Raw genomic sequence first — 15,770 nt, forward strand, 5'->3', positions numbered from 1 at the left:
AACTTATTAAAAACTAAGAATTGGGGGTATATGATATCTACTTCACTGCCATATACAGAAACAATTAAAGTTGTTATCAATAAATGAGTTTTGACATCATTACATTTCATGAGCTTTTTATCAAATATCTTCCATATATTATACACAATAAACTAACCATCTTTGGAAGAAGTGATAATATGAAAATCTAAGATTTCACTTAAGTAGATACTTACCACTTCTGAGATTCAATGTTTCTGCAAGATAAAAAGCGTGCCCTCCGGCTCGTAAAGTATTTGTTTATGGCAACCGTTATGTTCATTCTTGAAAAAGGTATTGGACAAAAAAATCTATGAAATGAATGCGTTTAAATTGATTTATTAAATTCAACCGGGGAAATTAAAGGATAAATAGAACGTATATTTACATAGGCAGTTGTCCCAATTCTGAAAGCAATTGTAACTTGGTAAATAATCCACAGAACTAGGGCTTGTACGTGCTTTTATGTAATCATAAGAATAAAAATGTATTCAGAATGAACCTTTGCCATTCAGTCAAATGAAAGTTAAACGGAATGTCTAAAAAGCTGACTGAATCAGAATGGCATAGTTCGGTCCTTCATTGGATGTTTAGTTAATACTCAGTCACCTTTCAGTTTATTTGATGACAAAGCTTCACTATTTGATAGAAAACAATTTGATATATAGTAACAAAAGACAACAAAGCAGTTTTCAGCCATTAAAAGGACAGAATTATTCAGGAGGGTTCGTAAAGCTCATTCAAAGTAAATTGTAACATTAATTTTTTTCTTTAAGAGCAGAACCTTGTTCTATTAGTTCTTTTTATTTTATAAATTCATGAAAAATACTTCAGGTTGTAATCCTGTAAAGTTTGAATTGCCTTAACAGTACCGTAACGACGAATGTTAGAATATTATTGAATATCACGGTAAATCCTGCTGTAAAACAGTTCAGGGTCCACCGCCATAAAACATTCTTAAGTCTGAGAATGTTCTCAAGTCTGAGAATATTCTCAACTCCCCAATTCTCAGACTCAGCCGCCGCCATAAAAAAGTTGAGCAAAATAAAAATTCTCAAATTCTGTTTTATTCTCAAATATTTGAGTATACAAAAAAGTAGACTTAAGAATTTTCTCAAGCAAACAAAATGGCTGCCATTGTCAGACGTCGGCGTCGCAGAAGACAGAACGCGGTTCCAATGAGGCGGCCCCGTGTTTTTCGAGACCTAAGTAATCCTCTTGAAAGTCTTGATGAGGAAGAAGTGTATCAAAGATACAGGTTTTCTACAGAAACCATTCTGTTTATCGTGGATGGAGTCAACAACATCCTAGAGACAGACACTGCCAGGAATCGGCCGATTCCCCCGCTGATCCAGGTGCTCCTTTTCCTACGATTCGTGGCCACCGGGGCACACCTGCGACTTGTTGGGGACAGTTTGAATGTGTCCGAATCGTCTGCAGGAAGAGTGGTAAAATCTGTGGCAAGGGCAATTATTGAGGTGTTCACACACATGATTAAATTCCCGGTGGGTGACATGGCCAGTAAAGTCAGGGAAGGATTCCGCCGAATTGCAGGTAATCATTGTACACACTGTTTAGAGTTGTATGCGCCGTAAAATGAAAGTTGCCGATTCTGCTTTAAAAGCACAATAAACATTGTAAAAGTAAACACTTCTGAGAGTTCAACTTCTTATCATTCCGTAATAAAGGTGTTTTTAAAAGCTAAGACATAAATGTTTCTGATTAAAGCTTGTACAGACATCGAACATAATTCACACATCTCCAAAGATGATTGACTTTTTGGGTTTTTGCACTCAAAAGAGTTCCGCAAAGGGCAGTTACCGAATAATAGGTGGTGGATCCAAGAGAGGTGTATTACTAAAAGTCTGTTGCACCTGTCAGTTTGATTATCAAGGATGTTCATTGTCAATTGGTTTACAAATTATTACATGTATATCCAACACACTAAAATCAGAGTACTCATACCACTACCACCCTGTGATAAAATGACTGAACATCTTAAAACAACCCACTCTCAAACACCCCCCCCCCCAACCCTCTTTCAAAATATGTATGATTAAAGTACCCTTCTTCATCTTTTCATAGCAATTATTCACTTCATTTTTAAATAAACTAGATTTTACACTTTAAAGTGAATTTGCGAAATAAATAAATTCATTTGAGTCTAAATGTGGTGAAGGGGGTGCTAGGTCAATGCAGATATTACAAATGGATACCATAGTATTTAAATAAAATTTTGTACTTACATGTAGTATATAAGATGGAATACCTTTTTCAAAGTTTATGGTTTTTTCTATATCTAACCCGCTGGGGTCTTAGTATTTTATTTGTTTTTTTTTTTTTTGGGGGGGGGGGGGGGGGCAAGTTGGTGGGTTAATGCTGGGGTTGGGTCAGCATCTTTATAGATATACATCTGTAGCATTGAGAATCTTACAACATATTGAAATACATCTTGCAATATATTTATGGAAACAAATCTCGAATCTTAACCTGGATCACTACATAATGTGTACATGTATCATTGATAATACATGAACATACATTATAATATAAACATTTCTTTTTTCTTAGGATTTCCTAAAGTTCTAGGTTGTGTTGATGGAACACAAATAAGAATTTCCACACCGTCTGCAAATGAAGCTGACTTTGTAAACAGAAAAGGATTTCATAGTCGAAATGTTCAGGTACTTTTTTTTTTAAATGTATGTTTAAACGTGGTCCCTGAGGACCTTGATTGATAAAAATCATAAACTTATATTGGTAAAATTTAATGCTTTATACTTAAGTCTGTAGACATTTATTTATTAAGATGAATACAAGTTGTTCAAGATAATCTGATGAGCAAATCGAAAGTTAAAAAATATGTATAAATATTGAATTAAATATGTTGTACAAGTGTTTATCAACACAATACAGAAAATCAGAATGTCAGAATTTGTTAAACATTATAGAACACACCGTACTCAAAAATGTTTGCATTGTAATCACATTTCTCTACATAAAACAATATCTTTGTACATGTCGATGGTGTGTGACCCTAACTTTAGAATAACTTCCCTTTGTGCCAGATGGCCAGGATCCTGCCATGGCTCAAGAATTTGGAGAACATCATCTCTTTGTCAGCAGTTTGAAAATGGTAATTGCATGGTGTTTTAATACTTCACCTCAGCAATAATGCATTCAAATTCCTATATAATAAAATTTATGTATAACCATTCTATAAAAATCATGCAACTTTGTAAAGGTACTTATAAATACCATTATTTGATTTATATTGTGTTCATCAAGTTTTTGCAAATTTAAAATACAAAATATTGTTAAAATCTAGGAATGCATGATGGTCTACTACTGGGTGACTCTGGCTACCCCCTAACCAGATATTTGATGACCCCCTATCTAGCACCACGGACCCCTGCTGAGGAGAGATTTAATGCCAGCTTGTGTCGCACACGTGTTCTGATTGAACAGACTTTTGGAATATTGAAGAGAAAGTTCCAATCGCTTCATTTTGGACTGAGGACATGCCCAGACCAAGCAGTAGAATACATAACTGCTACCTGTATCCTACACAACATCGCCATAGACAGACAGGACACTCAAGTCAGTTACAACATTTGCGACCTAAATATCAGGGACTGTCAGCCTCAGCTCCTGCAGGACCCTGCAGCACCTGCCAGGAATGATGGAGTCTTGAAGAGAGCTGCCATCACCAATGGATTTTTCTGAGCCACTTTCAGGCTATGTACCATAATGCATAACTATAGACTTTTGAAGTTTGATTTTATGATAATTTATTTCTGCTAAGTAACATCATTTTAATCTCTCTCTCCCCCTTTCTCTCTCTCTCTCTCTCTCTCTCTCTCTCAAATTATAATGTGTAAATTGTCATTAACATTCAGGCAGTGATGACAACTGTTCCACTAGACATGGGAATGATGTCTGAATTTCAAAAACTAATTTTTGCTTTTGTAGAGTAAGGACCTCCTTCTTCAAAACTAAAACTTCTCTCTCTTCTCTTATTTTAGCAATCTCATCCTGCAGTCTTTGGTTATCGAGAGTTATGTTTTCTCTTTCCAGTTCTTCTAAACACCTTCTTTGGGATTCTTTCTCTATTAAATTATTTTAACATATTAGTGTAATAGTAAAGCAGAGCAAAAATGATATTGATCCATGTAGACATGTATATAATATGTATTCAATTATCTCAGTGTCAATCAACTTTGTGCAAATTTATAAAGTAATTGTTTAAAATTATTAAAGATCATTTATTAATATGGTTCTATGTATGATAAACACATGATTTCTTTATTTGTTCATAAATTCATTAGTTGTGTTAAATGAATCGATCTACATGTATTTATTTTATAGGCACATAGCTGAATTAATGTATTTGTTAATAAACTATATGTTTAAGTTTATAACATGTACCTTTTTTGATGTGCTTATTCTTTTTACATCCTGAATGTTCTGGCACTGGTAGAAAACAAAGTATAATATTAACTGATATAGTAAACTACATATACTCATATATTATATTATATTAAATCTATTATATATTACACTTTTGACAAATATACCCTCTACACTCATATCACTTAATGCTTTGTATTTCAAAATGTGTACAATATTTCTTAATTCCTATCAATAATACTTGTTAGAAAAGTACGTGGAAATACCGGTACATGAAGCAAATATATAGCAGTAAATTTGCTGGACTGGGATCTATATGTCTAAAGCTGGGGCATATGCTGACAGCTTTTCTTGCTAGGTTGTATATACGTGTATACCACTTAACAATCAATGATGATTACTTTAAAACCAATCATGGTCAATAAAATTACCACCATACCATGAATGCTGATTTCTTCCACTGCTTTTGCATTTTCTTTGTCCAAATTTTCAAGCTTTTCTGCTACTGCTTTAAAATATTTTAAAACTGCAAACTTAGGTGCAAAACATGAAATAAAATGATAGAATCATAGAAAATAAGTGTCATATATACAGAATAATACATACCCTTTTCCATATCACAGCCAGTATCAGCCCTACGGATGATATTGGTCGAGGGCTGATACAGGCTGTGATATTAAAAAAAGTGTATATATTGTAATATTCATTACATTCTTAGTAATAAAACTTTTTAAAAAGATCAACTTGAACAAATGATTTTAAATATCATTTAAAAGTAGTCTGTACATGTATTTAATAAAAATATGAGATCTCATTGTTTTACTAAACATAAATCTACAGAACCAGAATTTCCCCAGGTTTTCAAATTAACTGCTTCTATACAGTTGCTAGCATTGGTAGTTTTAAACTGCACTTTAAAATGTCAACTGTAGCAAATGTTTTATTTTTCGTTTGTAAACATGCACAAATACCGCAATGAAAGAATTAAGGCAGAGGAGTTCCGCAAGTGGTGTGATACCGATCCGTACCAGCCTTAGGGCTGCATGATAACCTGTGTTGTGATGTCATCTGTATCACATATGCAAAAAACCTGTATTTACTACTAAGTATGTAATCAAATGTTATTTTCTTATGGATGTATTATATATACGGTATATACCGGTGTATATTAAGGGGATACAACATTCTCAAAGACAAATACAAGTAACTTTATTTTACCTTCTGATGTACTTTGTTCAGATAAGCAAGACATTTCAGCTGTCGATGAGGACTGACATTGAACTGGAGCTTAAAAGTAAAGAGTGTATATTCATTGTACTATTTTAATAGCAAATTTTATTTCGAAGCAGTAATCATATGAAGCCAGCTATCTCTCTCTCTCTCTCTCTCTCTCTCTCTCTCTCTCTCTCTCTCTCTCTCTCTCTCTCTCTTAAGTTTCTTAAAAATTGATGAAGCTTTTGTAGTTGTCAAAAAATATATTTAAATCAAAATGATGATGCATGAAACACTTAAATTAATTGTAAGTACCATCAGTGTCAACTCCACCTTCCAATCCATGGATATTTGGCTCCCCATCAGAGAGCCGAAGGAATGTCTCTTCACCAAGAGTAAGAGGTGGTAAGGGGGGACCACCTCCAGTTTTTGGTCTTTTAACTCCATCTAATTTTTCTTTACCTGCATGCAAATTAATGCAACTTTGCTATTTTGTCCAATGACCATGAAAATTATGTTTATATAATGAATAATATCAAATATTTATATCAGTTATTATTACAGCTTTAATACTGTTTATGAGCTATATAGATCTATAAAACAATAGACCAATCCACACTTTACAAAAGTTATGTCCCTTGGCCGCCATCTTTGGGGAAAAACCCATATATTTCTCACAGTAGCCTTTGTAGTTCAGAGGGTTGTAACTTCGTCATTTGACATCAAAATCCGTTTCCGCTGTGAATGTTAATTGCCCCAAGTTGGGGCAACCCACACAACGAAGGAATAAATCAAATTCCAAGAGATTTCTTCAGAGGACGCCCAAATATTTGGTTGCTTAAAGAAGGGAAAAGTTGCTTTTTCCCTTTTGACCTTTGGGTTGACCCCGCAAAGGGGAACAACTTTTGCAAAGTGTGGATTGGACTATAAAATAAACTTTCAAAAGGATTGTAATGATGTTAATTATAACATACTTCTTGATTTGATGTTGTAATATTTCTTTTTTATCTCGCCCAAACCCCTTCTCTTTGTGTCAAACATACTAAAACAGTAAATAAACCTCATCAATATAAAGATGAGCACAAGGGATTTTCCGATTCTATTTTTAGCATCTCATAACCATTTTCAGTAAATGATAACCAGTATTTAATCACAGCGTTTTAACAATATAATGCAGATTAAAATGTTTAAAATATGTTATCCATCTTCTGTATATATACACATGTTACGTTGCATGACACTTGCCACAACTGACTGTGTTTCCGATTCAAATTTATACAGCATCTGTGCACTTGAATCCATGAGTGTTGTAAAACGAAAGTTCAAGTAGGTCAGGCCTATTTAAGAAAAATGTCACTTAGATCATTCTTTTTATCAAATTTCCTTTAAAAAACTTACGAATTTAGTCTGTCTGCAATACAACTCCATTCCTTCTCTCTAATATCCTTTATTTTCCCCTTCATCCCGCTTCCCTTTATTGGGCCAAACAATGTAAGGGACCTTTCCTTGACGTTTTCTATAAGCGCAATTTCTTCTTCTGCTGTCCAGTTTTGAGCTCTCACTCTCTGCTTTTTCTCTTCGGTTTCCATGATAATAATCAGGTAGCAGACGACAAAAGACAGAGGAAATTACGCATTTGTTTACAGTAGATACGGACATTTTCAACCTTTTTAACACAGAAGAGCTCCACTAGACCCCTTCAGTCATTGAAAAAAATACGCGAAAACCGTCTCGCGAGAACATAAATTTGAGAACATTCTCAACTCAAGTCTTGAGAATTACTCAGCTAAGAATATTCTCAAGTGCCTTTATGGCGGTGATTTTGAGAATATTTTTAGCTGAGTAATTCTCAAGACTTGAGTTGAGAATTTTATGAGAATTCTCAAAGTTTTATGGCGGTGGACCCTGGACAACATTATACAGTTGTTGACTGGGGTCGAGGGCAACAGTTGATCTGTCGGACCGGTTCGCAAACTGTTGCCCAAGGCCGAAGGCCGCGGGCAACAGTTTTCGAGCCGGTCCGACAGATCAACTGTTGCCCGAGACACAGTCAACAACTGTTTTGTAATACCCCTTCTAATCAATAACACGTTTTCGCGGAATGTGACGTCACCAGTCAACAGTCTTTTTTAACAGTCAATTTTAACAGTTCCAATCTAACAGTTTCAGTCCAACAGTCAAAATGTTGGACTTTTTTCGTATAGAGTTATATAGTAACTGTTTTACAGGGGTATAACAAATTATAATATTTTGTTCATTCTCACAGTCGGTTTTTGCAATTTATATAGGATCTCTCATGATTTGCGATGGTATATGATTTTTATCCAACGAGTTGTGTGTTTTCTATCCCCGAGCTTTGGCATTTATTTTATGAATTCATGACAAATAACTGAGACAACATTAAATGTTTCAAATTTATATCTCAACACTTCTCAACTGAATTAATTATTTCCTTTTTCATTCTACGTCAATCAACCGTCTAAACCTACGTAATGATTAACTATGACGTCAGGTGGCGTAAGAACACACAGTGGAATATCAAAAATTTATCCTATGAGTGATATCCACCGTATATTGGGATAAACATGTGATAAATTGAAATATATTTAAAAAGTTATAGGTTCGTCATTTCTTAGTTTAACTTGCAACCTAGACTATAAACTTTCTGCAAAACCATCGATTTAATTTAAACACATTTATACATCAACATGTATTGGCGAGAATTTTAGTGTGTTAACAGGATATTAACAAAAAGCATAGTAACATTTGTAGGTCGTTTGCACATTCCTAGACAAAAGCTAGAAAAATGATAAAAAGAGAGAGAAAGTCAGACAAGAGGCAAAGAAATGTAAAGATTTTGGGGGGACCACTTTGAGCAGTGGAACGTACTTGGGATTAAAAAGGACTATTTAGGGTTTTCTTATTACGATTGTTTGCCTTATAATCAACGCTATTAAAAGATTTTATTAAATATGTCAATAGTAGTTAGAAATAAGTAGAATATCAACATGCAAAAAATAAAGAATATGTGTATTTGAAATGATACAGTTATTGCTTGATTCGGTATTATAAAGATACATTTTCAAAACTGGTAGCAAATACTGAATTTTATCAAACCAGTCCTTTTTCAAACAAACAATCATTGTTTTCTATTTAAAATATGCAAAGTCATTCACTTTCATTTTTTATACTCTGGTCTTCTAGAGTGGAATTGTTCTTTTACGATAATGCAATTGTAGACCACAGATTCATAGTGCTGCATTCTCTAAAGCACCCTCAACAACTTAGGAACGTTAAGTACAATCACATAGTCACATTCAGGGAGAGAGTTTTATCAAATGATGTAATGCACATGCAAACGAAACCTAATCCTAAGATATATAAAATAACTTTGTTCAGCAATCTAAACAGGAAGCTTCAGGAAATCCGTTTACCCTCAACATTATAGCAATTCTTCATTATTCAATATATCCAAACAAAAACACCTACTTGAAATGAGAAAACGCAGAAAATGTTAAATTTTCATTTAATCTAAGATGAAAAAGAAAATCCGCAAATCAAAGGAGATAACAATATTGTGCAGCAGAAGAACTAAATCTCAGCAAAAGTGTTTTAGGATGTATGTTCATTGGGGAATCCGCATTGAAATCGGGGATCCATAAAAAGTAATAAAGTACCTATTTGAATAATTTAAATACGCTGTGCCACTAAAGTACCTTATTTCCTTGAGATTGCATAAAGAAAAAATCCCATTTTTCATTTCTAACTTTATAATTTTACGAAGAGATAAATGGAGGCCAATCCTCTTACCTTTTATCTACATAATATTCCTTTCTTTTGTCGCATGACTTGTTCAAGAAAAGTGTCTAAAATTGCTTATAGCGTTCTTCGGATATTATTTCACTAAAATGCATGATGGAAAGTCGATTATAATGTTCAAAATCCTAATGAATTTTATAAATCATATAGACAACTACTGCCAAAGTTATAATAAAATAAAATGATTGGCAATTTTCTGCATACACCTGAAAAAGACCACTTTTTAATACTGAAGGTATGTAAAAGGTGTTGAAGCAAAACAAAAAGAAAATGTGTTTATTTATCAAACCGCAGCAAAATATACCGTGAATAAATTCATCTTGCATTGTACTCGGGGGAAAAAATATACATGTAAAATGTCCTGGAAAACTTCGATTCCTATCTAAAATAAAATATAAAATCGCAGATGCATTGAACGAGGTGGTCAAACAGAGAATGCGAGTTTCTGGAAGGCAACTATTTTGAAAAATCAGTGATATTCGTAAGGAAATGAATTAACAAATTCCTTATTCTGCTAGAAATGTCCCTGGCTAAATCTTTAAGGGGTTAAAAAACAAACATCCATTGCTTTCAAAAGACCAAAAAGCCAGAATGTTGAATTCTTATGTCGTCAAAAATTATTTTGTGGTATAAATTTTACGGTAATGGCTTAAATCAATACCGCAATAGAAGAGATGTCTTCAATATTGATTATAAAACAAACGACAACAATGTCTTTCTTCGGTTTTAAGATGGCCACTCCTTTAAGGGACAATTCTAGGTTCTGCCGTTCAGAATTATGCTCATTGTAAAGTTTCCGTTGGCATAAGCTTATGCTTTACAACTTCTAGTGAGATGTCTTTTGGCAAATTTATGCCAGATAAAGTAGTGCTTGTTCGGATATCATAGTCTAAATTGATTGCGATTCCGTCAACAAAATTGTCATTCCAACAAATTCTAACGATTGCCTAGGCAAGAGACCTCAAATCAGGCAAATATTCGCAGCTTATTTATTGTGTACGAAATGTTTCTTTTTAACCCTGGCTCTGTAAGTCCTCGGATAAAACAATAATCATGTCCATTGAATCATAAAGGTATTGTATAAGACAATGAAGAAATCGGCTCAACAGAGGTATTTCACCAACCCAATATTCCTGTTGATGTCATATCTGAGATCTCTCATTTAGAGTGTTTATATTGTTTATAATGATTCTATACATAGTTTATATGTGAGAGGTGAGTTGCGTTTGTTATAACGTTTGGTGATATTCTACAGAATACAGTCGAGTTTGGCCTTCCAGGTTTTTTGTGTCTTCATGTCCATTGCTATTGCTATTTTTTCTGTGAAACCAAAATGTAGCTGGATTTTAAATAATCTCCTATCACCGATGTCATCCGAATAAAGGGCATTAATATTTCCAATGTTTCGACAGCCATCTTCATGGCAGTATTGTACCTCCCTGTCTGATCGATAAATTTCTACGTTCGCCAATGTACTAGAGGCTTTGAAAGTCTTTTCAAAAACAGATTGTCCTATTTCCATCTCCTGATTTTTCTTTATGAGGCAATCAAAAATGTCTGAACACATAGATAAACCTTCTTCGTTGGTATATCTACAAACTGGGAGATGTTCACCATCAACAAAGGGAACATCTGTTGCAACCCCATAGTACGCCCTACTCCTACGAACTACGCATTCAGACACTTCTTGTACTTCGTGCAGCTGATGCCCCTGTTCTATCCTTTTCTGAGCTACAATCTCAGCACTGTGTCCAAACAACACCGCCCCCTTCATTACCGCAATGCTGCCATCTCGCGGATTAACAATTGTCTTGTCTGGAAATTCCCTCTTAATTGCATCTTGCAGGAGTGGGCATTCGGAGAATCCCCCGACAAGCAATATTATATCGATACCTTTTACGTCTTTCTCAGCGAACAAATTTTTCAAGTGTTTCACAATATCTTTGATTGGACCAGCAAAAACTGTCTCAATTAAGTAAGTTTCATCAATGCGCATCTTTGGACCGTTACATTTTATCTTCTTTTTTAAATCCATTTCTTGTATTCGTTTAGAAATAGCATTTTTACTGTGTCCATTTAAATGTGTAAATGCGTCAATCAGTCTACCTAAACTTGAAAAAGTTATTAGTTCTTTCTCCTTTTCGTTTGGATTTTTTAGCCCAATACCCCGTTTTTTAACTTCAATACTTCTCAGCAATTCATGCCAATCTGATGGCGATTTGTTCTGAAATCTTTCCACCACGTCTTTTCTAAATATGTCATTTAAAAGATTGATAAAAAGCATGTCCACATTTGTTCCCCCTACTGCATCTCCAGATGCGCAATGCAACTCCCGTAGGGCTTGGTTGTTTTCAACTTTGTAAGCCGTCACATCCACTGTTCCTCCTGAATATCAAAAGGCAACATCTTAGGCTATCATTGTATTCAATGTCAAAATACTTTCAATAATAACAGAAGTAAATACGATGTTGGCGTACCTCCACAATCGATGACCATGAACTTGCTGCCAGGTTCAAACATCTGTACCTTGATATCAACTGCTTTTTTGGTCAGTGCTAACTGCTTACAGAGCAGAGCAGCGGACTCTGGTTCCAGCGCCAAAACCAAGTGGTCGTCTCTAATGCCAGCCTAAAAAGTCAAGTCAACGTATCAGGGCAGCGGAATACAACCTAAAGTAAATCATGTAAAAAGTCAAACAGAACGTCCAAAACAACAAATTGACAACAAGACAACGCATTAACTATACAATACGTGACATTGGAATAACGTTTTATAAAAACCTGTATAGCAGCATCACGCATGAACTGTTTCGCTTGATCAGACCAAATTGCAGGAACTGTTAGGACCCACAGGATGTCGTCCGACCAAGACGAGTCATTACTATCCACAATATTGGAATCAGAACGTTCAGAGTGTGTTTCCTGTTTTCTTGTGGACACAGAGGTATGACGTTGCTCTTGTGACGTATCTGAATTCAATGAACTTCCTTTACAATCATCTCTTATTGTTGTTTTAAGCAGTAAGGCTTCAAAGTGGTCTTTCAGATATTTAATTGCTTCTGAAAATACCTTCAAAGCTGGAAGTTTCTTCCCATTTTCTGCACTTAGTTTCAATTTCTTTAATTTTTGCTTCGCCATCTGTAATAAAATACAATAATTTGTTCTGCTTATCAATGAATAACAAAATTACAAATAATATTAAGGTGGCTCTATACACCCACAGTTTATTCCAATTTTCAATAGAAGACCACAAAACATATACTTATCAAATATCAAAATGATGATAGGGGTACTATGGGAATTTTTAAAGAATATTTAAATGTTTTTTCGTGTTTTTGTAAAATAATTGTCATAAAGTTAACTATTAACAAATTGAGAGAATTTTTTTGTTATTTGTTGGATATTTCCTTCGGACACCTAAAAATAAATATAATACTTCTTAACTTTCAAAAATGTTATTTTTGCAATTTTTTTTAGCATTTCCCCAAAACATAATTTTTCATATTTTCTTACTCTGTTGACAAATCATCTGAAAAGGCTGCTTGATGTTATAAGAAAATGTAAATTTAATAACTTTGACATAAAAAATTAGAATGAAAATCTTTGCAAATAAACACAAAAAATATTTTAAATTTTATTTGGTATGAAAGTTCCTCAGATAAGAGTTATCGTTCCTAAGTCCCAAGGCCCAAACATCTTGGGGACTTTTCATTTCTAAATTGAAGAATATTTCCTAAATATCATGATGGAATGATAAATACATACATATTTCATTATAGACCTATATCATAAGTGAATTTATTCGCATTTATGCAAAACTAAGTAAAACAAGATATCTGTGAGCCAATGCTCACTAGTGATACCCCCACTCTGATGTGAATATGCAAAATAAAGTCGATATTTAACAGAAAGCTGGCATCCGATTGGTACAGAAATATATCCCACAATATGGCAAGCAAAAACAAAAAGTGTGTAAAAATTTCAAGCATCTGCGATAAATAGTTGCTGAGAAATCTTTGACGGAAATTTGTTTGAAAGTTTTGGCTAAAAATAAACAAAGTACTCATTAAACAGGAAGTTGACGTCCGATTGGTACAAAACTAAATCTCACGTTATAACATACCTATACAAATACTGTGTAAAAATTTCAAGCATCTGCGATAAACAGTTCCTGAGAATTCTTTGACAAAAATGTGTTTGAAAATTTTGGCTAAAAATAAACGAAGTCGTCATTTAACAGGAAGTTGACGTCTGATTGGTACAAAAATATATCCCACGATATGGCATACTTATACAAATATTGTGTAAAAATTTCAAGCTTTTGCGATAAAAAGTTGCTGAGAAATCTTTGAAAAAAATTTGTTTGAAAATTTTGGTTAAAAAATAAGCAAAGTCGTCATTTAACTGGAAGTTGACGTCCGATTGGTACAAAAATATATATCACGATATGACATGTCTTAACAAACACTGTGTAAAAATTTCAAGCATCTGCAATAAATAGTTGCTGAGATAAATGCGAAAGACATTTTTGTTACGGACGGACAAACAGACAGACAGACACACAAGGGTAAAACAGTATACCCCCTCTCCTTCGGAGCGGAGGTATACTAAATAAAGGGGAAAATTAACTAACAGGATTTATGTATCCTAACCTGAGAGAAATTCAAAGCCACCCTCCCATCCCCTTATGGTGGGTGGGAACATCAGTCAATATTACTGTGGATTAAAGTATATTATAATTGAAATACTTTCACCGGTTTAGATTTTTCTTTCACAGTATTCAACCAAAAAATACGTTTTAGAAAACTTTGGAAAGTTAAAAATTTTATTGTTCTCTGTAAGTAACCTTGATAAATATTTTGAAAAAACACAACATGTTAGACATGTGGGGAAAACGCTATTGGGCTTTCAAATAATAAATGCATAATCAGTAGGAACGTCAATTTTACTCGGTTTGCTTAGTCGATTAATCGGGGGCCTCAGTTAAGCGAGAGTCGAGTACTAGACGATTTTTGAAACTGTGTGTCCTTTTCAAATCAACTAATGCTACTGTCACATTATTTTATCTTGATATAAAAAAAATTAAAAACTTTTTATGATATGTACGAAATGTATTTGATTTGAAATAAATTGACAAATACTTTATCTCAATATCCGTTGGCAAATGTCTAATTTGTAAATTTGATCTACAAAATCAAAAGAGAAACGCTCAAAAATAGACCAGTGTCACCGATGTCCAACAGGGTGTAACTTGCACATCAAAAATGCCGAGAAAAAAAAACTTATTTTCATTCGTAGCCCAAAAACTGCTAAAAAAAATGAAATAAAACTCATGTTATTTCTAATGATTTGAAGTTTAACACATTTGTTAGGAGTTGTCAAACCAAAAAAATGAACCTTAAGAATGTATAGAAAGATAACAGCACTATAACAGCACTGATTTCTCAAAATTACAAATATAAAAAAAACAACTTTACTAATATTTCATACGATTACAAGCGAGATTTATTGGAATTATGCTATCACAAAACTAACAAATACACTAAAAAAATCTAATAGTTTAATTAAGGCTGTCCATCAAAAATTCAGAAAGTTGCTGACTTTACTTTTTGAGGATCTTTTTAAGTATAACTGTTCTAATTTTTCTGGTTGAAAACACCCATGTGTTATAATGCATATGTACGAGTAATTTAAATAAATGTGCATTGTATCCTATTTCAAATATAATGGATTCGTAATTACAACGTAGAGTTACCTCGCAAATGAAAACACTAATATACCTACCATATCGTCTTGATACAGCTTCATTTTAAATCTTCTGAAATAAAGCCACTCAGTAACGTTGTCTTCTTCAATTTCATCTTCGACTTTTTCATTGACGCTATCATCACTATCATCACTATCATTGCTATCGTCTTCTTCGTCAATCTCTAGTTTTTCTTGGGCTTTTTCAGCTAGCTTTCTATATTTCTTTTCTGCCTCGTACCCAAATGAATGGAAGTTTTCCGACTTATCGAATAGAATACAAGTCGGAGTTTTTGGTGTCATCATTTCCTCGTTCGACCATGATGGATTGCACTCAATATTTAATGGGTTCCTCTCATAGTCTGGTCGCATGGAATAAGCATAGCCACTGTATGTCGTCCCAAAGTCAATGGCGCACACAACGGGCCAAGGACTGAAGTAATTGTCCATTCTGAAACGGAATATTTCAATATATATTCTAAGCCGCCGTTTAGCTACTTTCAGTTTGGGTCTATGTCATTACGCGTTGTCAAAACTTCCGCGATGTATATTTTAGGACAATGGATG

The 15,770-nt window shown here is 33.9% G+C and overlaps 4 protein-coding genes across 5 annotated transcripts; 2 read left to right on the forward strand and 2 right to left on the reverse strand.

Annotated features, from left to right (window-relative positions):
• Positions 1 to 965: 965 nt before the first annotated feature.
• LOC128168509 (putative nuclease HARBI1) lies at positions 966 to 2,831 on the forward strand. Its single transcript, XM_052834718.1, has 3 exons — positions 966 to 1,572; positions 2,590 to 2,702; positions 2,805 to 2,831. The coding sequence occupies exons 1-3, from the start codon at positions 1,146 to 1,148 to the stop codon at positions 2,829 to 2,831; spliced, it is 567 nt and encodes a 188-aa protein (XP_052690678.1). The 5' UTR covers positions 966 to 1,145.
• Positions 2,832 to 2,850: 19 nt separating this feature from the next.
• On the forward strand, positions 2,851 to 3,770 carry LOC128168484 (putative nuclease HARBI1). Its single transcript, XM_052834676.1, has 2 exons — positions 2,851 to 3,154; positions 3,347 to 3,770. The coding sequence occupies exons 1-2, from the start codon at positions 2,944 to 2,946 to the stop codon at positions 3,742 to 3,744; spliced, it is 609 nt and encodes a 202-aa protein (XP_052690636.1). The 5' UTR covers positions 2,851 to 2,943; the 3' UTR covers positions 3,745 to 3,770.
• Positions 3,771 to 3,792: 22 nt separating this feature from the next.
• LOC128168483 (uncharacterized) lies at positions 3,793 to 7,443 on the reverse strand. Of its 2 annotated transcripts, none has more exons than XM_052834673.1 (7): positions 7,039 to 7,443; positions 6,615 to 6,682; positions 5,956 to 6,102; positions 5,647 to 5,715; positions 4,868 to 4,936; positions 4,447 to 4,491; positions 3,793 to 4,127 (listed from the first exon to the last, which is right to left on the reverse strand). In XM_052834673.1, exons 1-7 carry the CDS (start codon positions 7,227 to 7,229, stop codon positions 3,907 to 3,909), a joined length of 810 nt encoding a protein of 269 aa, XP_052690633.1. In that variant the 5' UTR covers positions 7,230 to 7,443; the 3' UTR covers positions 3,793 to 3,906. The 2 variants fall into 2 exon arrangements, with proteins under 2 accessions (XP_052690633.1, XP_052690634.1); XM_052834674.1 differs by having other exon boundaries at positions 4,868 to 4,933; positions 7,039 to 7,442.
• A 2,265-nt stretch (positions 7,444 to 9,708) lies between these two features.
• On the reverse strand, positions 9,709 to 15,770 carry LOC128168482 (heat shock 70 kDa protein 12A-like). Its single transcript, XM_052834672.1, has 4 exons — positions 15,243 to 15,770; positions 12,240 to 12,596; positions 11,937 to 12,087; positions 9,709 to 11,844 (listed from the first exon to the last, which is right to left on the reverse strand). The coding sequence occupies exons 1-4, from the start codon at positions 15,651 to 15,653 to the stop codon at positions 10,709 to 10,711; spliced, it is 2,055 nt and encodes a 684-aa protein (XP_052690632.1). The 5' UTR covers positions 15,654 to 15,770; the 3' UTR covers positions 9,709 to 10,708.

This window comes from Crassostrea angulata, unplaced genomic scaffold (assembly GCF_025612915.1).
Source record: "Crassostrea angulata isolate pt1a10 unplaced genomic scaffold, ASM2561291v2 HiC_scaffold_1, whole genome shotgun sequence".
In the NCBI taxonomy this organism is placed as follows: Eukaryota; Metazoa; Mollusca; class Bivalvia; order Ostreida; family Ostreidae; genus Magallana; species Magallana angulata.